This window comes from Odocoileus virginianus, chromosome 1 (assembly GCF_023699985.2).
Source record: "Odocoileus virginianus isolate 20LAN1187 ecotype Illinois chromosome 1, Ovbor_1.2, whole genome shotgun sequence".
In the NCBI taxonomy this organism is placed as follows: Eukaryota; Metazoa; Chordata; class Mammalia; order Artiodactyla; family Cervidae; genus Odocoileus; species Odocoileus virginianus.
The window spans coordinates 78,185,915-78,212,714 of record NC_069674.1 but is presented as its reverse complement, the minus strand read 5'-3'; the positions used below and the strand labels follow the sequence as shown (position 1 = coordinate 78,212,714).

Here is a 26,800-nt window from a genome sequence, read left to right as displayed (position 1 = left end):
GTTACCTTTAATATCATTAAGCTATGAAAATGGGTAACTATGGGGCAATTCTAAATTATCCTATCAAATTAATTTACATCCTAAATCATTTGTCTCACTTATGTCTCAGGCAGGTAGTCTTAAATCTGTTAAGAAAATTCTATTCTCAGCTTAGATATCAGGGTTCAAAGTGGAAATCTGCAATTCCATAGCACATAGGAGGTAATTAAAACCACAAGAGTGGATAAACCCATCAGGAAAAGAATGTAGCATCCAAGGAGGAGTGAATAGGAGTCAGTAAGGGAAGGCAAACATATGAAGAATGACTAGAGATAGAAAAAACTCTGAAAAAATTAAGAATAGTTAATAAAGAGTTCCAAGGCATAATGAAATCTAAATAGAGGAAGCAGTCAAGAATTAAGTGGTCACTAGTGCTATATCAAACAGGAAGTCCAGTAAGAACAATAGACTGAAAGCTTCCATTCAGCACTACAGGTTATCAGTGATTCCTCCTCCTGAAAATCGCAGGCCTTCTCCCTAAAGTAAGACCTAGACTCAGCAGGCAGAGGGGTGAACGGCACTGGGTGAGACTTGAACCAGCAAAGGTGGAGCGTATAGAATAGTCAGGTTATTTTCAAATAAAATACAGATAAGCTTGATGCATTGAGGAAATGAGGAAAAACTTTTTTAAAAAGATGGCTCCCTGTATCTCATACAAATTCAGTGGGAGGAACAGAGTATAATGGAGAGAGTAAAAGAGATAAGAGAAAGGGGGAAATTTGTAGGGGATTCATTTGTTCATTCCATTATTTAATAAATAATTATCAAAAACTTGTAAATATAGTTGACCTTTGAACAACTTTGGGGGTTAGAGGCACCAACCCTCTGTGCAGGGGAAAATCTGAGTATAAATTTGCAATTGGCCCTCCGTATCTCTGGTTTTGCATGCGTGGATTCATCCAACTGTTGATGGTGTAGCACTGCAGTATTAACTATTGAAAAAAATCCATGTCTTTGTGGACCCGCAAAATTCAAACATCTTTTGTTCAAGGGACAGCTGTAGGATAAGCAATCCCAGGTATATGGCAGTGAACTAAACAGCCAAAAATCCCTGTACTAAATTAGCACTGGATGGTAGGCAATTGGGGAAGGCTTGGGGCAAGAAAGATAGTTAAGAAAACATGACATGCCTCTTCCACTGTCCTCACATCCTATCAGCCTAACCTATAATTCCCACTGTGTATCTTTCACTTCTTTCCCCCATACTTCTCTGACACGCAAAAGGGCAAGCAATAGTCACAACTAAGGGTCTGGGAGATTTAACAGCCCTGTGATGATGCAATGTGTAACTTTTCTTGGTACTAACCTCAGTGGATAGCTTTGAGAGAGTCATTGTCTACTATCCTCAGATTTTCTCAGTGGTGACTTACGTGACCAGCCTTTTTATTGGCTTTTCCTCCTTCCTCTCAGTCCTCCTCCCTACCTTTAGATAAGAACTTTGAGGCATAGGAAGAAATGCATAAGACAGAAGATAAAATCACCTATAAATCATATACTTAAAAAAAGTCATATATATGTATTTCTAGATAGTGATAAGCACTGAAGAGAAAACCTGAAGCTAAGGAAGGATATGGGAATGTGTGTGTGTGTGTGTGATATATGTATGTGCATATGAGATAGGAGAGATTTGAATAAACACTATGTGACAAACATGTTTGCAAAGTATTTTACGTTTATTAATTAATGTTATCATTATAGCAGTCCTATGCAGCAGATGCCATTGTGTTTATTTTTCAGATGAGAAAATTAAATTAGAAATAGTTTCTATACCACACCTAATAACCTTCTGACAAGATTTGTGTTACTACCATTTGAATTCATACAGTTTGAGCCCTGAGTCCAACTCTTTACAATTTCTTCAGGGCATGACTTCAGGCACTTACAGAGAGAGAACTTTTAGGATTTTGTTCATCCTGTCTAAGCCTCCTTCTCATTACCTTTCTCTAAAACCGCCCAAGCCATCTCTTGTTAGTGTTGTGTTTGCCACTGGTGAAACAGGATGGATCGGAGTTCAGTGAAAATGAATCTAAGAGAACATACTCAAATGTGTTTAGGTAAATAGTATTTTGGTGGTCTGAGTTCATCAAAGAGAAGCATTTATTTATGCAGCCTACATATGCTCATAATAGGCTTTAACAGAATACTTTAATAAGTGTCCTGGAGATTATTTCTTCTCCCTATCTGCCCTAGTGAGTGATTGCTACTTTCCCAATAACTGCTCTAGTTTCACTCTGTTTTTTTCCTTCTTCTAAATAAAATTTATGAAGATACCTAATCATAGAATTACCTTTGCTTTGTGACAGCATCCAATTTAAAGCAATACCCTACTTCCTGTCTCTCAAATCACTTCACACAAGTCCAAAACATATTAAGTCCTTTCCATCTCTCTCTTACTGAGTCTCCCCACAGTCTCCTTTATCATAGTGAGCAGTCCACCCAACTTGATCCACAGGTATGTTCTTGATGGTCTTTAACTGGAGGATGCACATATTGTCTGCTCTACACATAGAACACTTGTCTATGCAATTTCTTTCACATGTTTTATTTTTCCCAATTGTTTATTGTAGGCATTAAAGTTATCTTTCTGAAAGTTTATGTTGGCATTCTGTAACTTTCCTAATTGACTGAACATTTCACATTTTCTTTTTCTTCTTTAGGAACCAACTACTATTTCAGCAATGGAGCTTTCCACTAAGCAGGTAATAACATTATACATTACAATTGGTAATCTATACTTTGTTAACTTTGTTTCAAATAGATAAATATATTTATGTTCCATCAAAATTTATAGGTTTATTAACAGTTGTTCAAAAAGCAAGAGGAAAAAAAAAAACATTCTTACTATAAATAGCAGAATGAAAGTGAAAGTGAAGTGGCTAAGTTGTGTCCAACTCTTTGCGACCCCATGGACTGTAGACTATCAGGCTTCTCCGTCCATGGGATTTTCCAGGCAAGAATACTGGAGTGGGTTGCCATTTCCTTCTCCAAGGGATCTTCCCAACCCAGGGATTGAACCCTGGTCTCCCACATTGTAGGCAGACGCTTTACCATCTGAGCCACTAGGGAAGTCTAGCAGAATGAAAACTAAAGATAATTTCATTGCCCTCATTCTTTTGACCAGTCTCATATGTGTCCTATGGGCTTCCCAGGTGGTGCTAGTGGTAAAGAACCCACCTACCAGTGCAGGAGCCTTAAGAGAGTAAGGGTGGATCCTTAGGTCAGGAAGACCCCCTGGAGGAGGACATGGCAACCCACTCCAATATTCTTGCCTAGAGAATTCATGGACTGAGTAGATTGGCAGGCTATGGCCCATAGGGTCGCAGAGAGTTGGGCACGACTGAAGCGACTTAGCACCCTTGCACACACATATGTCCTATAAATATATTTATTAGATCATACGCATGCAATGTCGCTTCAGTTGTCTCTGATTCTTTGTGACCCTATGTACTAGAGCCCACCAGAGTTCTCTGTCCGTGGGATTTTCCAGGCAAGAATACTAGGGTGGGTTGCCATGTCCTTCTCCAGGGAATATTCCCAACCCAGGGATTGAACCTAGATCTCCTGAGGCTCCTGCATTGCAGATGGAGTCTTTAGTGCTGAGCCACCAGGGAAGCCCTCTTAAATCACTATTTATTGTAAGTTTCCATTTATAGTATTTCTTTCTTGGCCATTGTAACATAATTTCCTCAGTAATAACTGATATTTTCATCTGTATATCCTTTGAAATAACATAGGTGAATGGTTCGGAATACAAATAAATGTATAATTTAATTTACATGTATAAACAAACTGTATTATACAGGCTAATAAAATCATGCACTAGACAGTGTATTTTTGAGAATTTTGACTTAGTTAATTTTACACTTTCAGTAGTATGAGCTAGAGAAAACATTTAGTTTGGCTAAATAAAAAGGGAAACAGCAAAACAGTTACTGCCAAATGATAAATTACTAAACTCCTTGAATTCAAAGCTTGAGGACAGCATGTTAATAGTCTTCTCATTCCTGTTGAATGAATGCTTTGGCAGGACTCTTAAGAAATGTAAATGGATTCTAAATGCTAAATGATAATGGAAAAGCAAATATGATTTTAACTTCTAATGAATTATCTTTTCTGCAAAAATGTTACCTAGCCTTTCTATGAGTATACCAAAATTAACTTTAGAAAAGTGACTTGGATCCTGAATTGAAATTAATTATTAAATAACCTAGGAGAAATAGTCAAAAATTAGTTGGGAGCTTCTCACTCGCTGAAGTGAAAACTTACATACAAAATTGTTTAATATGAGCCTGATTTGGCAGATCTTATTTCTGGTGGCAAATCTTACTTACATGTTTTATCTCTAACCATGCTATTTTTTGTCAGACAACATGCTAAAATACTGTGCTAGTAAAACTTAGTAGATACCTTTTCAACACATTTGTATCAAACTACATTGATAATCTCCAAGATATTTAGAGAAATCCAGAGTGCAGATATTATTGACCTGATACTGTTATCTTATACTTCATAAGTATGTGTTCACCTGTTCTTGTAATCTAAAAATTGTCAAATGTTGGCAAGGAAATCCGGGGAGTTCCAGGATGGGAGCTACACTGGGATATTCTTTCCTATAATGATTTTTAAAACTATTTACTTATTCTCTGCTAGACTTCGTCAGTCTTAATCACATTGCATTCAGTTTTGTAAACCATCTGTTTCTGTTTTAACATTTTTTACCCTACCTTAAGAATGGCTCATTAAATGCAACACATTTTACCAAAAAGCAAAAACAATTTATCAACCTAAAATACTAGGTTAGAAGAAAGTAACTCTAGCCTTCATTTTCCATTACTGGAGTTTGATTTCATTCAGATGTGACTCAATTTCCTTTATGCTTATGGAAATTTTAAAAGTGAGGCAGTAGTATCAAGAGGGACAAACGTGTTGCAACTAATTTTATGGATAAATGGACTCATATCCTGCTTATGACCTGCAACTTGTTAAGAAGGATAGTGAGAAAGCCTGTGGTGATGTTAAATTGGGCAGAAAAAGCACATCAGGTTATTTGCTGGTGACTGGATTATGCTCAATGGTGCCTGCAAGCCTCCCCTACATTTCATTTAGATGGCATAATTTATTTGCAAATCATTAATAGTACAGTGGAATAATTATAAAATGAAAACTACATTGATTGTATTAAATTTTTGCCATTTTATTGCACTTTAGGTTTTCATTACAATGATTTCAGTTGCCATATTTTTTATTTCATATTTTTCTCAGGTATTATTTATCTGATTTTCTGCTAAAGGGATCTGACAGATGTAGAATTTATTATTTGGATAACAACTCCTTTATTACTCAATGCCATGTTCTTAGAAATCTATAAGTATGAAGTTTTTTCATGCTTCTTAAAACTTATTGGTCAAACATAGAAATATTTTTCTTATGTATGACCAACTTGTTCAACTGCTTTTTAGTTATGTCCACAGTATATGGTTTGGCATATCTAATATTCACCAATGCCAGACATGCTTCTAGATACTACTACCTCATTTTAACTAATTTATCATTTAAATATTATGGTGGTTTCTTTTTTTTTTTTTATCACATTGAGATTTCTTGCCTTCTTTTTTTTGCCACTTAATTTTCTGTCAAACATCAAGAATCAGTCATAGGTACACCATGTCCGCTCCCTCTGGAACCTCCCTCCATCTCCCTCCCCATCCCACCCTTCTAGATCATCACAGAGCCCCTGGCTGAGCTCCCTGAGGCAGTTAGCAGGTTCCCAGTGGCTCTCTATTTTACATATGATATTGTAAGTTCCATGTTACTCTCTCCATAAATCTACCCCCTCCTGCCTCCCCATACAATCTAAGGTCATTTTTTTAAAGGTGCTTTTGGAAGAGAGAAATAATAGGAGGGAAAAAAGTTCTTTCTATTAGTTCTCTGTTAACAGTTGATCATAATTTGAGAAATATTATCACATACAGGTTCTGTAGATGCTGTAAGAGGGGTACAAATCAGTCTCATTTTCTCTCAACAAAAAGGCTTAATAATATTTCATCTTTTACTCCTGGAGACTTTATGTCGTTTCTTAATTTGGTGTGGTTTGTAGCATCTTACAATATAAAAATACAAGGTGAATATACTGAGAAGTTGAACATCTATAATGTATACCATATTCCATACTGGAATATTATTTAAAATAAATATTCTTCACTTTACTGGAATATTATTCATACTGGAATATTATTTAAAATAAATATTCTTCAGTTGACTGAAATGGTTAAGTAATATTTATCAGGATTACTACCTCCATAACAGTTCAGTTTTTATTGTATTATTTCTTCCCCCTTCCCCTGTTTTGTGTTAATATAAGTAAATTGGTTAGCTTTAAGCCTATAATTATTTTCTATAAAATGCTCCTTATCCTCAATAATTTCTTAGATTCTAATAGATACTTTATCTTCATTCAAACATATCTGCCATATGTAGTTTATCTTTGAAAGCCAACTAGAAATGTGATTTGAATTGTATCCATTGCTTACTGATAGGCAACTTGTAATACTAAAAGAGCACACCATGGTTCCAAGACGGGCTTTTCTGTAACTATTCTTTTCTATAGTGGAGAAATTAAAATACACTTTTGGGGTCTTTTTTATACGTACTATCATGTTTCAGTACATAAAATTTTTCACGTTTACTTAATATTTATTATAATTATTTAATCATCAAGTACAAGAAAAGGGAGCTAGTATAGTATATAGTTTACTATATAGTGATAGTAAAATGTAGAACAATCACAAAACAGTTTTATTTGTATTCCATTTTGTGTTTACATAAATTTGCAACTGATATGCTACATTGGGCAACTTTGTTAAAGGTATTTTTTAACATGTATCGAAAACCTAAATTAATCGTTGCTAGAAAACTTTTTTCCCTCCAATTCTAGCTCCTTTGATAACTTCAAATTCATTGAGCATAATGCCAGCATAGATGTTTTATTTGGATGCATACTTTGAAGCTCTAGTTAAACATGCTTATTTTATGAATAAGGAAGTTAAGTGTTAGGAAAATTATGTGCATATCCCAAGATCAACAGAGAGTTAATGTCAGGCAAGACCTAGAAACCAGATATGTTGATGCCCAGTATCCCACTTTTTTGACGACATTTGAACTTTCTGTTCAAGTCCATGGCACCAACCAGTGTGTACTTGATTCCCTTAGACGCTGATCTTTGAGTGAGAAGTTAATTGAGTACTTTTGTTTAAAGTAGTCTTCTGGAGGTAGTGCAAAGGCAAGATGATTAAAATTGAGCAAAGCTCCTTACCAATGCAAGCCCCCAAACTTCACCCTTCGCCTTCTTATAGGAGGGCAAACTGAACGTCAAAGTACCTAAGAATGGAAAGCAAAAGATCCCTGCCTCAAAACCAATCAGAATACATTGCAGGGTAGGTAACCTGGTTAATCAAAATTATAAACAGCGGAAGTTTAAAAAGCAAGCTAAGAGCAAACTGAAGGTTTGAACTTTACATTGCTCAGTAATGTCGTTTAAAAATTTTTTATTTTCATGAGATTTAATTGACATGTAGCTACTCCTGTCTTCCTTTATCTTCCCTTATAAAATATACCTGTTTCAGTCAAATACATGGATTTCGACCTTGCTGTATTTTAGATGGTCACATTTTCTGCCAGGCCTTTGAAAGAATTACCAGAAATGAAATATTTTAAACCCACAAAGATAAATGTGTGCTTGCTAAAGTATAACATTTTATTTTATTTTTTTTTAAGGAAAAAGATATTTGAAAGACAAGGTAGTTTTTTGTCCTAACGGTAAGCTCTTCCCGCAGCAACAGCTCTACGTTGGCTCCGCCACAGGCGTGGCGCAGCTCGCCCTGCACAGGTGCGACGTTTATGGGAGAGCCTGTGCCGAGTGCTGCCTCGCCCGAGACCCCTACTGCGCCTGGGACGGCTCCGCCTGCTCGCGTTACTTTCCTGCTGCAAAGAGGTGGGAGGCCTGTTAGCCATAAGCACACTGCTCGCCGCCTGTCTTATCTGATTTCATTTTTGGAACAACCTCTTCATATAAGTACATCATCTCTCTGTTTCTGTGTATAAATCAAGGTGTTACAATTCAGGGAACTCTCAGACATATCCTAAACTTCTACACAAACTTGGTTTACTTTTGTTTTAGAAAACAAAAACACCATGTTAATTTGGCAAAATAATCATTTCACTGTATTCTTTACCCCTCACTCAAGGCTACCTGTTCTCCGTGATATTCACCAGTATTTAAGAAACAAGCAATGATAGATGAAAGTAATATACAATACTTACTAACATAAATCTAAAGGCACATCAACCTATTGAAACATTTAATAGAAATTAGTTTTATTAGAGTGATGCATCACAAGGGCAGTAAAATTGGCTTTGTTTTTTATTGTAGCTAATGTTTCACAGGAAGCGGTGAGCATGACATTTTTCATTGCTAATGAGATGCGTTCTGCAACATTTGGATCATTTTAAATGCTTTAGAAAATATTAGGAAAAAGAAATAACCCAAATATCTAAGTAAATATTTTTTTTACACATTAGATATTATTGACTGCAGTGTTAAATTATCTACAACTTAAAACTTTCATATGTTCTGTCCATATATGTTAAAACACAGTTACCTTGTTAATAATAATATTAAATATAAATGTATTAACCAGTCCATTTACTAAATACTCGATTTTCTTAAGCCTTCAGTATTCAGAATTGAGAAAACGTATTTGTATTACTTTCATGTACCTATCGACTTTGTTGGAAGTTTAAATTTAAAACAAAAACTAGTGTGGAGATAATGTGTTACTGATCAAAGAAACCTTGAATATATTAATAAATAGCAATATGATCTTTTCACAGCAATAAAATTTAATTAATTAAGAATAAGGCTTTATGCTTCTTAAATCATTTAGCTCTAGAGGACTTTAATTGTTGCTTAAAAGTGGAATTCATGTTTGAACTAAAAATGTGTATTAATTTTATTCCATGTGAAATGTATAACATTGCCTAATTTAGTAATAATTCATTTGAATTTTAAGCTTTTCTTAAGGAAAAATAATATAAAAATAACATCATAACTAAATCTGTAATAAGTTAAAACCTGGATATTATTATATATTTGAAATGTTTACTGCATACCTAGAATCCAAGATTGAAGGAATTACAATTAACACATTTTTGTTGTGCATTGCAGATTTTACCTAATCCAATTTCATGTGTCTTTGAAAAGGATGTTTAGAGGCCTTACAATTTATGTATTCTTTGTGATGGCATTTTTCAAAAGCTTAAATGGCAATTCCGTCCCAAATGCTCTGTGGTTCGTGTTTCACAAGTTCTTTTGTTGGCTCAATTTTGAAATGTGCACCATCTGTTTGATAGTGTCACCAATACTACAAATAGAAATTTATAAATACTTGGGACTTCTAAATTTATGAATACAGTAACAAATTCCATGTTTGCAGTTCTCAGTGGCCTTTGTGAGAACTTTTTTCAGGGTTGGTAACTAACTTTGCAGCAAGACAATACCCATCAAAATAGATGCAGTATACAGTTGGGCAAGTGTCCCCAGTCTTTTCCAGTCACTTACCCATAAGCAGTCTCCATTTTTAGCCTTTTACTTGAACTACACACCATGTTTGCACCACAATAGCTGGAGACAACCTCCTTATTCCCAGTTAACCATTAGCAAATTGTAGAGAGAAGGTGTCCAGAATGTACTATAACAAACATTATCTGAGCAGTAGAATGCAGGAGAATTTAATTTCAGGTTTTATAGAAAATTTGCTTTTCTTTTAGAGGTAAGTTCATCTTCTCTCTCACCTTTCTCTTATAAAAGGAGACTTGCTCCTTAATATTTGTTGCTGTTTTGTCCTTTTATTCACTTCATAAGTAAATTGGTTTGTAATCATAACTATGTAATCATAAAAGAAATATTTTATTTAAAAAAAGGTTGATATAGCAACCAAAAGAAAAATTACAGACTAAATTACAATATAATTCTTTGTCTTAATACTAGAGTTTAACAAAAATTAATTTAAGGAATTATGTACAAATATTAAGACAAATATTCATATTTTTAATTTTCAATCTTACTCCTTCATTAGTGATTAGGGGAAAAAAAGTAATTCTATTCATTGAATAAATGGGTTGCTTTTCTATATTTTGTGTTTTTTCCTCAGAATTTAAGGTATTAAGAATTTTGAATTGTTTAGATGCTAGGTTCTTATTGATTGACATTCAGTAGCAAAAGAACCCATGAATTTCCTGTTTTCAATACCTTGAGACTTTTAATGCACTGTTATTTATTTAGTGCATTTATATACTATTTTCCATTTTGATCATCTTGGAGACTGCTCTTACAGGTATAATGAACTGCTTTAAAAACTCTTTTAATCATATATATATTCATCTCTTCTAATAAACTCCTGGGATCTTTGATTTTGATTCTTCTCAATTCTTATGACAAATCCCCAAGAAGGAACAGAGATACAGTAATACCTTTTAAATATAATTGTTTTAGACGCACAAGACGACAAGATATAAGAAATGGAGATCCATTGACCCACTGTTCAGACTTACAACACCATGGTAAGTTACAACATTTTTAATCTCTCAACCTGCTAGCACTAGGATAAAATCAAAAGCAGCAATGTATATGATACAAGTTATACACCGCTGCCAGAATACTTAGAGAAGTGCAACTGAAGAGAAAGAACATCCTGTGGAAGAAAATTATAATGAACACAAAGCACTGAATTATATTTTATTATTGCAGGTATGATAAGTTCAAGATATTAGACCCTTATGAGACCTAATGCTCAATTTTCAAATTAACCAAAAGAAGTCAGGTTTAAGTATACGCTTTTGTATATAGTTGTAACCTGAGTAGTACAACAAATATATTCATTTAAATATATCCAAGAAGAAAGTGCAGTCTTAAACTAAGTCATGCAAATTTTTCATTTATATGCTGATAGTATAGACCCAGTACATTCTTACTGAGTATCCTACTCAAGTAAAAGATAGTTTGAATGGCTTCACACTGATTTACCAGTAGGATATTCCCCTGAACTGGGGGATTTTGGATCAAGTTTATTTTCTGCTTTCTAAAAGATGTCAAGTTGCTTATTTAATGATGAAATATCAACCAATCTTTATTTAAAATGAAGTAAAATTGTAGTATATCCCATTCCTCACACTTCAACCCTTTACAGAAAACAAAATTAATTAGGCTATGCTTCCCTCTGCTGGAAAAACTAAGCAATGACATCACTGCTTATGAAGAGCTCAGTTAAAAATGGCTAACATATCAAATGTAAACATATTATATGTAATTTGACATAATTATCCTATTAACTAATTATCCTATTAATATCCTATTATCCATAATTATCCTATTGACTTTTTTGGTGCCTTTTACATTAATCTTAAAAGAAGGTATACTGTTTTTATCAATTACTTGAACTTGATCTACTAATTCTGTGTAAAGAATATTCATGGGTCATTCAGTTCAGTTCAGTTCAGTTCAGTCGGTCAGTCGTGTCCGACTCATTGTGACCTCATGGACTGCAGCACACCAGACCTCCCTGTCCATCACCAACTCCCAGAGTTTACTCAAACTCATGTCCATTGAGTCGGTGATGCCGTCCAACCATCTCATCCTTTGTCGTCCCCTTCTCCTCCTGCCTTCAGTCTTGTCCAGCATCAGGGTCTTTTCAAATGAATCACTTCTTTGCATATGGTGGCAAAAGTATTGAAGTTTCAGCTTCAACATCAGTCCTTCCAATGAATATTCAGGACTGATTTCCTTTAGGATGGATTGGCTGGATCTCCTTAGAGTCTTTTCCAACACCACAGTTCAAAAGCATCAATTCTTTGGCCCTCAGCTTTCTTTATAGTCCAACTATCACATCCATATATAACTATTGGAAAAACCATAGCTTTGACTAGACAGACCTTTGTTGGCAGAGTAATGTCTCTGCTTTTTAACATGCTGTCTAGGTTAGTCATAACTTATCTCCCAAGGAGCAAGCGTCTTTTAATTTTATGGTTGCAGTCATCATCTGCAGTGATTTTGGAGCCCAAAAAATAAAGTCTGTCACTGTTTCCGCTGATTCCCCATCTATTTGCCATGAAGTGATGGGACCAGATGCCATAATCTTAGTTTTCTGAATGTTGAGTTTTAAGTCAACTTTCATTTTGATCAAGAGGTTCTTTAGTTCTTTTTCACTTCCTGCCATAAGGATGGTGTCATCTGCATATCTGAGGTTATTGATATTTCTTCCAGAAATCTTGATTCCAGCTTGTGCTTCATCCAGCCCAGCATTTCTCATGTATTCTGTCGTCTATATTCTGCATATAAGTTAAATAAGCAGGGTGACAATAACCAGCCTTGACATACTCCTTTCCCTATTTGGAAGCAGTCTATTGTTCCATGTCCAGTTCTAACTGGTGCTTCCTGACCTGCATACAGATTACTCAAGAGGCAGGTCACGTGGTCTGGTATTCCCATCTCTCAGAATTTTCCACAGTTTATTGTGATCCGCATAGTCAATAAAGCAGAAATAGATGTTTTTCTGGAACTCTCTCACTTTTTCAATGATCTAGCGGATATTGGCAATTTGTTCTCTGGTTCCTCTAACTTTTCTAAACCCAGCTTGAACATCTGGAAGTTCACAGTTCACGTACTCTTGAGGCCTGCCTTGGAGAATTTTGAGCGTTACTTTGCTAGCATGTGAGATGAGTACAATTGTGCAGTAGTTTGAGCATTCTTTGGGATTGCCTTTCTTGGGATTGGAATGAAAACTGACCTTTTCCAGTCCTGTGGCCACTGCTGAATTTTCCAAACTTGCTGGCATGTTGAGTGTAGCACTTTCACAGCATGATCTTTTAGGATTTGAAGTAGCTCAGCTGAAATTCCATCACTTCCACTAGTTTCCTAAGTGGTGATGCTTCCTAAGGCCCACTTGACTTCACATTCCAGGATGTCTGGCTCTAGGTGAGTGATCACACCATCGTGATTATCTGGGTCATGAAGATAGTATAGTCTTCTGTGTATTCTTGCCACCTCTTCTCTTAGGTCCATACCATTTCTGTCCTTTATCGAGCCCATCTTTGCGTGAAATATTCCCTTGGTGTCTCTAATTTTCTTTAAGAGATGTCTAGTCTCTCCCATTCTATTGTTTTCCTCTATTTCTTTGCATTGATCACTGAGGAAGGCTTTCTTATCTCTCCTTGCTATTCTTTGGAACTCTGCATTCAAATGGGTATATCTTTCCTTTTCTCCTTTGCTTTTTGCTTCTCTTCTTTTCACAGCTATTTTTAAGGCCTCCTCAGACCACCATTTTGCCTTTTTGATTTCTTTTTCTTGGGGGTGGTCTTGATCCCTGTCTCATGTATAATGTCACAAACCTCCGCCCATAGTTCTTCAGGCACTTTGTCTATCAGATCTAATCCTTTGAATATATTTCTCACTTCCACTGTATAATCGTAAGGTATTTGATTTAGGTCATACCTGAATGGTCTAGTGGTTTTCCTTAGTTTATTCAATTTAAGTCTGAATTTGACAGTAAGGTGTTCATGATCCAAGCCACAATCAACACCCAGCCTTGTTTTTCCTTACTGTATAGAGCTTCTCCATTTTTGGATGCAAAGAATATAATTAATCTGATTTCGGTATTGACCATCTGGTAATGTCTATGGTTAGAGTCTTCTCTTCTGTTGTTGGAAGAGGGTGTTTGCTATGACCAGTGTGTTCTCTTGGCAAAAGTCTGTTAGCCTTTGCCCTGCTTCATTCTTTACTCTAAGGCCAAATTTGCTTGTTACTCCAGGTGTTTCTTGACTTCCTACTTTTGCATTCCAGTCCCCTATAATGAAAAAGACATCTTTTTTTAGGGGTTAGTTCTAGAAATTCTTGTATGTCTTCATAGAACTGTTCAACTTCAACTTCTTCAGCATTACTGGTAGAGGCATAGACTTGGAATTACCATGATATTGAATGGTGTGCCTTGGAAACAAACAGATATCTTTCTGTCATTTTTGAGACCACATACAGGTACTGCATTTAGGACTCTCTTGTTGACCATGATGGATGCTCCATGTCTTCTAAGGGATTCTTGCCCACAGTAGTAGATATAATGGTCACCTGAGTTAAATTCATCCATTCCAGTTCATTTTAGTTTGTTGATTCCTAAAATGTCAACGTTCACTCATGCCATCTCCTGTTTGACCACTTCCAGTTTGCCTTGATTCATGGACCTAACATTTCAGGTTCCTGTGCAATATTACTCTTTACAGCATCAGAGTTTGCTTCTATCACCAGTCACATTCACAACTGGGTATTGTTTTTGATTTGACTCCATCTCTTCATTCTTTCTGGAGTTATTTCTTCACGGATCTCCAGTAGCATACTGGGCACCTACCGACCTGGGGAGTTCATCTTTCAGTGTCCTATCTTTTTGCCTTTTCATGGTGTTCTCAAGGCAAGAATACTGAAGTGCTTTGCCATTCCCTTCTCCAGTGGACCATGTTTTGTCAGAACCTTGCACCATGACTTATTCCTCTTGGATAGCCCTACACTGCCTGGCTCATAATTTCATTGAGTTAGACAAGGCTGTGGTCCCATGTGATCAAATTGGTTAGTTTTCTGTGATTGTGGTTTTTAGGCTGTCTGCCCTCTGATGCAGAAGGACAAGAGGCTTATAGAAGTTTCCTGATTGGAGATACTGAAGGGAAAACTGGGTCTTGTTCTGATGGGCAGGACCATGTTTAGTAAATATTTAATCCAATTTTCTGTTGATGAGTGGAGTTGTGTTCCCTCCCTGTTATTTACCTGGGCCCAAACTATGGTGGAGGTAATGTAGAAAATGGTGACCTCCTTCAAAAGGTCCCATGTATGCACTGCTACCCTCAGTGCCCCCAACCCTGTGGTAGGCCACCGCCAACCCATGCCTCCGCTGGAGACCCCTGGACACTCCTGGGCAGGTCTGGGTCAGTCTCTTGTGGGTCACTGCTCCTTTCTCCTGGGTCCTGGTGCATACGAGGCTGTTTGTGTCTTCCAAGAGTCTAATTCCCAGTCCTGTGTAAGTTCTGGCAGCTCTATGGTGGGGTTAACAGCGACCTCCTCCAAGAGGGCTTATGCCATACCCAGGTCTGCCGCACCCAGAGCCCCTGCCCCTGCGGCAGGCCACTGCTGACCCGTCCTCCACAGGAGACACTGAAACACAGTTCTGTCACAGTCTCTGTGGGGTCTCTGGGTCCATTCATGGCTCATAAGTGTTAAGAAAGAACACATGTTGTACAAAGAGCACCCAGCAACATTCAGAAACCTGGTTGCCTTTCTGAAGGTCCTTGTTGTGTATCCTACATGTGTTGCTGTGTAATTTGTGAATGCCTACAATGTCGTTTGGGAGATGCCAATAATAGGAGATAAGTGGCCTCATATTGAACCTATATTTTGAATCCATTTTCCTTATAAAATTTTCTTCTCTGTTTATTTGCTTTCCTACCTGTTACTGTTCTCATTATGAAGAAAAAATGCCACTGGATAAGAGCAAGAATTTTTGTGTTTATACAGATTTAGTACATTATTGATGCACACTCTCATTAAATTTTTCAGAATGTCAGGTCAGTTTATTTCTCTTCCTTGGTTCTTATTTCATCACAACAAAAATTTTGAGCATTGGACTAAAGGGTTAAGAACAACTGACAAGTTACAGCTCAGTCAGCTCAAGCAGACAGATACTTTATTAGACAGACACTCCTAAGACATGTGAGCAGGCTTACCCCAAAAGGAGCTCTCTTCATCCTTCCTGTCCGTCCCTCTTGGTTTCCCCCTTTTGTACTTCCAGTCTGCTCCTTTTGGTTATGCCCAGTGCAAAGTAGGGCTTATAGTCACCACCAATCAATGAAAGGGAATGCAGAGGGCATATGCTCAAGGCCAGTTGACAATTCCAAGTTACAACACAGTAGGCTATGTTGTTTATGCCTTCCCATATGTCTTTCCATAATTCAGTCTGTTATAATTAGATGTAAAATATTCACAAGCCCATTATGGGTTCCAAACTGCCTTCTGTAAGGTTACTTAAGCTCCTTTGATTATTTTGTATCCACTGTGTGCCTAAGGCACCTGTGCAGGAGTTGAAAAGTCTCTGTGATTATCTTGTAGGCTATCTGTGAGCTCTCCTGGGTGTGTTTGAGATGGAGTTTAGAGGTCAGTTTTCAGCCAGGCCTCCCCTTGTTGCTTATCCTACCTAACAAGTTTTTGTCCTTATATGGATTTAGCACATTGTTGACACACCCTCATTAAATTTTTCAGATGGCATATTTCAGTTGGACAACAAAATATTCCTTCATCTTCCATTTATCTATTTCGCATAGGAATATTGAATCATGATAATGAGCTTTTCTGCAATGCAGTATTATGAAATATTAATTCCTTATATTAAAGAATTTATTTGCTTAGATATGGGCTCCCTCGTTATTCATACAGTAAAGAACCTACCTGCAATGTAGGAGACCCAGGTTCGATCCCTGAGTTGGGAAGATCCCCTGGAGAAAGGGAATGGCAACCCTCCAATGTTCATGCCGAGAGAATCCCATGGACAAAGGAGCCTTGTGTGCCACAGTCCCAGGGGTTGCAAAGAATTGGACACTACTGAATGACTAAGGAACTAACACTTTCACTTTTTCACTTTTCTTAAATGTGGAAAGACTAATGATACTGACTAGAAGTAAACAAAACAAGATGATATAACTAGAGCTCATTTCCTATCAAATTTAGTCTCCATGGCAATATAAACTTGCTATTTTGCTCAGTTTTTTATCTCTAGCTGTAACAGATGCTATATCATGACTGTTGTAGATATTCATTGAACAAATATTTGTTGAATAAATGATCTAAACATTTCAAGCTATAAAATAGTATTATTTTTGTTTATCAGTAGAGATTTGATCTAAACAGCATTTGTTATTTTTTGTGAAAATGATTTGTAATACATTGTTAGTAACCGCATTGTATTCAGAAGTAGAACCTTTCTTAAGAAATACCATAAACCAAACAATTAACTAATAAATTATAATTACAAACCACTTTACATAGGATACCATGCTATGTTTGAAGATTTTTAAAGAAATACACACACACACACACACACACACACATATATCTTACCAGTATATTCATTTGGTTAGCAATTCAGTCCCTTCATAGCCTCAGTTAAGTGTTTTTTCAAAATGATATGTATTCTGGAATTATGAACGTTCATATATACAAGGAAAACTGACTAAAGTCATATTTATTTAAGTGAGGCAATAGATAAATAAATATTGTAGACTGTTGAGTGTATGGACTTTGGAAAGTGCTTCAGATTTTTAAGGTTATGTTTTGATGAAATTAGAGTGGCAGGATATAAACTTTGGGAATATGAAATTGCTTAGCTATAGAAAGTTAAAATGAATGTGAATAATTTTTTCTCCTGATTCTTCAGTTGGAATGCATACTATAGGGAGAGAAAAATAATTGCTGAGTTTCAGTATTACCTGGTGTGTGTGTGTGTGTGTAAAAACAACCCCGAGTAGATGCTTGTGATATATGGGAGGAAATGGTAAAATAGTTTAAGAAGCTCTGCAGCGGTAAAAACATCCCTTTTATGAAGGCCTCCTTATTCCTCGTCTGCTTGTCTTGCTGGTTTACCAAACATAAAAAGTACACACCATAGGTTACAGTGAATTTCAAATGTTTGGAAACATAAGTCAGACAGTCCCATATGGTCATTTTGGGTCTTACCATTAGGAATCAGTGAATTATCTTAGAATAGGTGATGTCAATCTCTGAAAGTAAAATGGGCAGAAATCCAGAGCTCAGCCCTGTTAAATCACACATGTTGTCTTGCTAATGTCACATCTCACATTGAGTAAAACATATGCGGTCATGTGCAAACATATAAAGATATGATATATCTTTTCACAGAAAACTGCTAAGCGACCTGAAGCCAAATTATACACTTCAGGACGATTAGTTCCAGCTGTGATGGTAAACATATTCTGTAACACTCTATATTTTACATATCCTGGAGATTTTAATAGAGAGACCCTATAAAACAAGTCAGAATTAAGGTGGAAGAAATTTCACTCTTGATGAAACTTTTGACACTCACTCAGTGCTCAGTTCCCTCTCTTGTAAAGAAGCACTATTGATGAGCTAGCTTGGATGACAGAATAATCCAGCTCCACTTCCCGTTGGTCTAGCACACTCTCCCCATCACCAGTGGCCTTTTGCCTAGGGAAATTTCAGTACAAAACCCTAAATATAGCTGTGCTGGCAGAGTTTCTTGTCTTCCCACTCACACCTCATACACAATGCTAACGAGAAATCTCCAATATGTTCCCTTCCCTAAAATAACCATTGTGCGCAAAATTGGAGTTTGATTTTGCATTCAAGAACATGAGTGGTTGAGTCAATTTACTTTTAAGGTAACTCTCATTCTTCCTGCTTTATTAAACAAGCTATACTATGATCTACATGTCCAGAAAGGAAAGTTATACCAGAAGTAACAATTTTAAAAATTAACATCATCTTAAATTTTTGAATCTTTGAAATACTTTCTGTTCTAACTTCTATGCAATGCCATCATTGAATTAGTTCTCTTGACTGTTCTAGTACATGCATTTCCATTCCAGTAACCCACAGTAGACTGTTCTCTGAGTCCAATCTTCTTCATTATTTCTACAGCTACTTCATACCAATTTATGTCTTAGTTGGCATCAAAATGGTTCTAAAATTTCATAAAATATCTTTGGCAGTGTCATCTTTATGGTCTGTAAAGCTGTAAATTTAGTATTTTGTAGCACTGCTAATCTGGTCTATGCTTTAGCTTCTTTTAAACATATAGAAAATCTGACTATGAATCTGAACATTTGGCCCAAAGAGAAGCCTTAAGATTTGATAAACGAGCTGATGTCAGTCCCTAACTTTAATAACTTATCAAATTGTGTCAAGTCTAAGATGTCACAGAACATAGAAGGCACCATTTTGTTATGTACTGCTTAGAAAAACTGCCCCAAATGAACAATATAATATATGGTCCCAGCATCAAACCAGAACTTTTCAGTGTGGGCACAAAGGAGAAATAAATTCCAAACCAGAAAATAGCAAATAAATTTCCCTGTTTTACTCCTTGAACCATAAAGTTGATCCTCCTTAAGTTTTACTTTATAAATTCACAGCAACAAGGTGGACCAAAACTTCAGACAAAACTTTAAGGAGTTATCAGCTTAGTAGGGTCTCATGTGTCTGGCAAAAGTTAAGAACAAATTCTTTCTGAAAGAAAGCAACGTCGACTCAGATAGAGAGCAATTGTAAAACATTCTGATGTCATGGACTTTAAAATATAAAGAAGTATGCATCCTAGAATAAAATTATTATAGTGTCACCTTCTATAACTTTGTAAACCCTTTTTGAAACTTTTCACTGGAAAAAAGCATCAACACAGCCATCTTCTGATATTACATTAGGCAAATAATCCAACTATTCATAGTATATGTATACAAGGCCTACACACACAAGCTGAATAAGAAGAGGTTTGAAATATTTTGTGCTATCAATATTCCTTATTAAAGTCTTTAAATATGTCATCAGATCACCCAGTTGTTTCAGTTCAGTTCAGTTACATCCAACTCTTTGCAACCCCATGAACTGCAGCATGCCAGACCTCCCTGTCCCTCACCAACTCCTGGAGTTTACTCAAACTCATGTCCATTGAGTCGGTGATGCCATCCAACCATCTCATCCTCTGTCGTCCCCTTCTCCTCCTGCCCTCAATCCCTCCCAGCATCAGGGTCTTTTCCAATGAGTCAACTCTTCGCATGAGGTGACAAAAGTATTGGAGTTTCAGCTTCAGCATCAGTCCCTCCAATGAACACCCAGGACTGATCTCTTTTAGGATCGACTGGTTGGATCTCCTTGCAGTCCAGGGACTCTCAAGAGTCTTCTCCAACACCACAGGTCAAAAGCATCAATTCTTTGGCGCTCGGCTTTCTTTATGGTCCAACTCTCACATCCATACATGACCACTGGAAAAACCATAGCCTTGACTAGATGGACCTTTGTTGACAAAGTAATGTCTCTGCTTTTTAATATGCTGTCTAGGTTGGTCATAACTTTTCTTCCAAGGAGTAAGTGTCTTTTAATTTCATGGCTGCAATCACCATCTGTAGTGATTTTGGAGCCCAAAAAATAAAGTCTGACACTGTTTCCACTCTTCCCCTGTGTATTTGCCATGAGGTGATGGGACCAGATGCCATGATCCTAGTTTTCTGAATGTTGAGCTTTAAGCCAACTTTTTCACTCTCCTCTTTCACTTTCAAGAGGTTCTTCAGTTCTTCTTCACTTTCTGCCATAAGAGTGGTGTCATCTGCATATCTGTGGTTATTAATATTTCTCCCAGCAATCTTGATTCCAGCCTGTGCTTCATCCAGCCCAGTGTTTCTCATGATGTACTCTGCATATAAATTAAATAAGCAGGGTGACAATATGCAGCCTTGATGTACTCCTTTTTCTATTTGGAACCAGTCTGTTCCATGTCCAGTTATAGCTGTTGCTTCCTGACCTGCATACAGATTTCTCAAGAGGTAGGTCAGGTGGTCTGGTATTCCCATCTCTAAGAATTTTCCACAGTTAATTGTAATCCACACAATGAAACACTTTGACATAGTCAATAAAGCACAAATAGATGTTTTTCTGGAACTCTTTTACTTTTTCAATGATCCACCGGACGTTGGCAATTTGATCTCTGGCTCCTCTTCCCTTTCTAAATCCAGCTTGAACATCTGGAAGTTCACGGTTCACGTATTGTTGAAGGCTCCAAGTTGAGCATTACTTTACTAGCGATTGTTTACACACCTGTAATTTAAATTTTGTTGTTGTTCAGTCGCTCAGTCATGACTGAATGAACTGCAGCAAGCCAGACTTCCCTATCCTTCACCATCTCCTGGAGTTTGCTCAGACTCAAGTCCATTGAGTTAATGATGCCACCCAACCATCTCATCCTTGTCCTCCTGTGCTCAATCTTTCCCAGCATCAGGGTCTTTTCCAGTGAGTTGGCATTTCACATCAGGTGGCCAAAGTTTTGAAGCTTCAGCTTCAGCATCAGTTCTTTCAATGAATATTCAGGGTTGATTCCCATAGGATTGACTGGTTTGATCTCTTTGCTGCCCAAGGGGCTCTCAAGAGCTTCTCCAGCACCACAATTCGAAAGCATCAGTTCCTCGGTACTCAGCCTTCATTATGGTCCAACTCTCACATCCATACATGACTATTGGAAAAACCATAACTTTGACTAGACAGCCCTTTTCTGGCAATGTGACATCTCTGCTTTTAAATACACTGTCTAGGTTTGTCATAGCTTTTCTTCCAAGGAGCAAGCATCTCTTAATTCATGGCTGCAGTCACTGTCCTCAGTGATTTTGTGCTCAAGGAATAGTCTGTCACTTTACATTGTTTCCCCATCTATTTGCCATGAACTGATGGAACTGTATGCCATGATCTTAGTTTTTTGAATGTTGAATTTTAAGTCAGCTTTCTCAGTCTCCTCTTTCACCCTCTTCAAGAGGCTCTGTAGTTCCTCTTCACTTTCTCCCATTAGGGTGGTGTCATCTGCATATCTGAGGTTATTGATATTTCTCCCAGCAGAATTGATTTCAGCTTGTGCTTCATCCAGCCTGGCATTTTGCATGATGCATTCTTCATATTAGTTAATTAATTAGGGTGACAGTATATACAGCCTTGTCATACTCCTTTCCAAATTTTGAACCAGTCTGTTGTTCCATGTATGATTCTAACTGTTGCTTCTTGAACTGCAAACATGTTTCTCAGGAAGCAGGTATAGTGGCCTGGTATCCCCATCTCTTGAAGAATTTTCCACAGTTTGTTGTGATCCACAAAGTCAAAGCCTTTAGCATAGTCAGTGAGGTACAAGTAGATGTTTTGCTGGAATTCCCTTGCTTTATCTCTGATTCAGCAGATGTTAGCAATTTGATCTCTGGTTCCTCTGCCTTTCCTAAATCCAGCTGTACATCTGAAAATTCTTGGTTCACGAACTGTTGAAGCCTCACTTGAAGGATTTTGAGCATTACCTTGCTAGCATGTGAATTGAGAGCAATTGTGCTACTGTTTGGAAATTCTTTGCCATTGCCCTTCTTTGGGATTAGAATGAAAAATGATGTTTTCCAGTCCCGTGGCCACTGCCAAATTTTCCATATTTGCTGGCATAGTGAATGCAGCACTTGAACAACATCATCCTTTAAGATATGAAATAGCTCAGCTAGAATTCCATTACCTCCACTAGCTTTTTTCATAATAATGCTTCCTAAGGCCCACTTGACTTCACCCTCCAGGATGTCTGGCTCTAGGTGAGCGATCACATCATTGTGGTTATCCAGATCATTAAGACATTTTTTGTACAGCTCTCTATATTCTCGCCACCTCTTCTTAAAATCTTCTGCTTCTGTTAGGTCCATACTGCTTCAGTCCTTTATTGTGGCCGTCTTTGCATGAAATATTCTGTTGGTATCTCTAATTTTCTAGAGTGTAGCTCTAGTCTTTCCATTCTATTGTTTTCCTCTATTTCTTTGCATTGTTCACTTAAAAAGGCTTTCTTATCTCTCCTTGCTATTCTTTGGAATTCTGCATTTAGATTATAAACAAACAGTTGTTAAACAGGCTGTATTTTTTAAATTCTGAAAGTTATAAGCAAAAAATATTAAATAAAATACAGAGTAGTATTCTCATTATTATTTGTAGAAGGTTTCTGTTTCAGCAGATGGATTTTTCATCATCTTCTATCATATCTCTTTGAAAACGGTAAATTAAACATTTAAAATTCAGGTCTCCGGATTTTTAAATATATAAATTCCTATCATAATTTTACTATGGCATATAAATTACATGTGCTTTCTTGGTAAAGATTTGCTATATAATCATGAAAAATAAAACATAATTAGAAATTCAATATAGACTAAATATCCCAGTAGATCGCATCATATTGGTGATGCTTTTTAAATAATTGAGTTTCAGCCCGCCTTATACTAAGAAGCATTGAATCCTCTGATGTCACAAGATTATTAAGCACGTTATTAAAATGACTTCATAGTTAACTTCAGAGCATTTCAATTTCACTTTTATATTTTAAAGTAATAAATATGTTAAAAATGAGACACTGGAAACTTTTAATACAATAATTATCTATGAATAATAAAACTAAAATACCCTAGTCATGTCTCTGTTTATCTATCTACCTATCTATATGCTCACAAGAGCAGTCAAACACAAATCCACAGGTATCTGTGAATTCAGAGAAAACTGTAAAACTCCTTGAACTGTAAAGTTTTTAGTGTTGTATTCTGGTAGATAATTATTTTCCAGCATCAGGGACAGATAGTAATTAGGGCATAAAGCAATTTACCATTTAAACTTATTTTAGCAATTTTATAAATTATAAGTTTAAATTTTCTCCAGGGTTGCATTAATTAAATCTTTTAAGTACATGAACTTTAATACATATGCACACACTTTTAGGTGCATGTTTGCATGCTACTAACATGCAACAAACATTTACTGAGAAACTAGTTTCTCATCATATGAAAGAGTGGAGAAACATTATACTAAGCATTCTGTTTATAAACAAATGAATAGTACCCTTGTTACCTAGATTATATATACTGTAAATTTGTGTTAAGAGCACTGCAGTACATGAGATTATTGAATCAGTTGTTAACCATCTTAGTATTGTCAGGTCCAAAATATACACAAATGTTAAGGATGAATAAATTTTTGTCTTTTATTTTAAAATATTTAATGACTTTCCAAAAGTTACTGATTCATCCATGAAATGTCTTTTCTGCTACTGCTACTTTAGAAGATATTATTCATCCACTTGAAGTCAAATTAATAGTCTTTTCTGTTGATAAAGTGCTGGTTGTATTTTATGGAGAAAATAATCTAGAATCCAGTAAGAAAAATCTAAGTAATGCTGTTTTTACATAAGAAGTGCATATCTGTGTCACGAAGAGTTGATGGACAACACTTCTTTTTCTGCTTTGCCTGACCTTTACATTGAATATGTTTAGTTGCTCACTTGTGCCTGACTCTTTGCAACCCCGTGGACTGTAGGCCATTAGGTTCCTCTGTCAGAGGGTTTTCTCCAGGCAAAAATACAAAAGTGGGCTGCCATGCCCTCCTCTAGGGTATCTTCCCAACCCAGGGATCAAACCCAGGTCTCCCACATTTCAGGTGAATTCTTTACCATCTGAACTACCAGGAAAGTCCTTACATTGAATAATATTGTGGAAAAATTGACAGTGTAAAATATTAAAATTACAATGTGATGAATGTGAGTAGAGTTATATTTCTCTCTCTTTTTTTTTCCATTTATTTTTATTAGTTGGAGTCTAATTACTTTATATCATTACAGTAGTTTTTGTCATACATTGAAATGAATCAGCCATGGATTTACATGTATTCCCCATCCCAGTCCCCCCACCCACCTCCCTCTCCACCCGATCCCTCTGGGTCTTCCCAGTCCACCAGGCCCGAGCACTTGTCTCATGCACCCAACCTGGGCTGGTGATCTGTTTCACCCTAGATAATATACATGTTTCAATGCTGTTCTCTTGAAACATCCCACCCTCGCCTTCTCCCAGAGTCCACAAGTCTGTTCTATACATCTGAGTCTCTTTTTCTGTTTTGCATATAGGGTTCTCGTTACCATCTTTCTAAAGTCCATATATATGTGTTAGTATACTGTAATGGTCTTTATCTTTCTGGCTTACTTCGCTCTGTATAATGGGCTCCAGTTTCATCCATCTCATTAGAACTGATTCAAATGAATTCTTTTTAATGGCTGAGTAATATTTCTCTTTCATAGTTTGGCAACTAACTGAATTTGCTAAATATTTAAAATAGCTTGCAACCAATTTCCCTGTGGCAAATTATTTTATTTTTATATTCTTTATTTATGAAATTCAACTTTTTTACAGTCTAAAAGGGAGAACATAAAAGATGACAGCAGAGAGAAAATTGTTGAATATGTATATAGTTCACTACCTAACCTATATCTGTCTTTTCTACATGAAATCAAATTTCCTAAGATTCTTATATTATTAACATTTCAATCGTGGGAGACATTTATGGGGTTAAAATGGAAAGTGAAATAAATGGAAAGCTGAAATGTGATGCCTTCTGTTTCTGCAATATTGGAACAGAATCAAATACTAAATAAGGTCTTTAGCAACATCATGTTTCTGGACAAATGATGGATATCATGACTTTTTGTTGTTACAAAAGGAAGCAATTTATTTAACTTCTTTCTTTCCTCCCATTCTTTCTGGTTTATTAGCCTCATTTCATTTCCATAAATTATCCAACTAAAAGAGGAAATGATTAATTGAAGATTGCTTCCTTAAAAACACTATTTCTTGTGATTAGTAGCTGCAGCATATTGTAATATGTGCTATTCAAACACACTGATGCATTTAAAATAAATTTAATGTTTGTTGCTCTCAATTATTTTTCTCTATTAAGTTCAACCCACAAGAATTTTTGTGCCAATTTAACAACTACACCCTTCTTATCTACTGTTAATACTCAAGACAAGTTTGTATTCAAAAGAGTTGCTCAGTGTGAAAAGTTTTTTAAAATGGATTAAAATGAGATTGCTTTCCTTCTGGAAAGATTACTCATTGGCATGGACATTCTTTAGAGATAGAGGTGACCCTAGAGATGTGAGGATTTATGCATATAATTTCTGAAATCTCTGTTATTATCCCACATTTGGAGTTTTGATTTTGGAATACACTTGACTAATCGTCATCTTCTGCTCAGTTCAGTTCAGTTCAGTCACTCAGTTGTGTCCGACTCTTTGCGACCCCATGAATCACAGCACGCCAGGCCTCCCTGTCCATCAGCAACTCCCGGAGTTTACTTAAACTCATGTCCATCGAGACGGTGATGCCATCCAGCCATCTCATCCTCTGTCATCCCCTTCTCCTCCTGCCCCCAATCCCTCCCAGCATCAGGGTCTTTTCCAATGAGTCAGCTCTTTGCATCAGGTGGCCAAAGTATTGGAGTTTCAGCTTCAACATCAGTCCTTCCAATGAACACCCAGGACTGATCTCCTTTAGTATGGACTGGTTGGATCTCCTTGCTGTCCAAGGGACTCTTTCAAGAGTCTTCTCCAACACCACAGTTCAAAAGCATCAATTCTCTGGCGCTCAGCTTTCTTCACAGTCCAACTCTCACATCCATACATGACCCCTGGAAAAACCATAGCCTTGACTACACAGACCTTTGTTCTACCACATCTCAAATCAACTCATGTAACATTATAAAACTTAACAAATTTAGAAAAACTTGAAATGTTTACAATTTAATCATTTATTCTGTCATATTGAGGGTATACACCCTATGCCATTTTAATTGATTGAACTCTTAGTGATTTACGTAATTATGATAACTCTGTGTCTTGAGGATGTCAAAGTTACATGAGATTTCAGCTTTTAAATGCAGAGTAAATCATTGCCTCAATTTGCCATTTAGCAAACATCATTTAAAGGTTTATGACACCCTTGTGCCAGAATTGTGGAAAACAAAAAAATGGAAGGAGATAACTAGACTGATAAATAACTGTAGCAATTAAGACTACGTGTGCTCTAAAAGTACATGTAAAAAGAGGATTTT

The 26,800-nt window shown here is 36.5% G+C and overlaps 1 protein-coding gene across 2 annotated transcripts in view; it reads left to right on the top strand.

The window, feature by feature from the left end:
• Positions 1–26,800, top strand: part of SEMA3A (semaphorin 3A) — a 349,768-nt gene that overhangs the window by 313,860 nt on the left and 9,108 nt on the right. For both annotated transcript variants that reach the window (XM_020884043.2, XM_020884044.2), the window contains 3 exons: positions 2,697–2,738; positions 7,872–8,029; positions 10,589–10,656. In XM_020884043.2, coding sequence (XP_020739702.1) covers positions 2,697–2,738; positions 7,872–8,029; positions 10,589–10,656 — 268 coding nt within the window. The remainder of the gene's footprint in view (positions 1–2,696; positions 2,739–7,871; positions 8,030–10,588; positions 10,657–26,800) is intronic.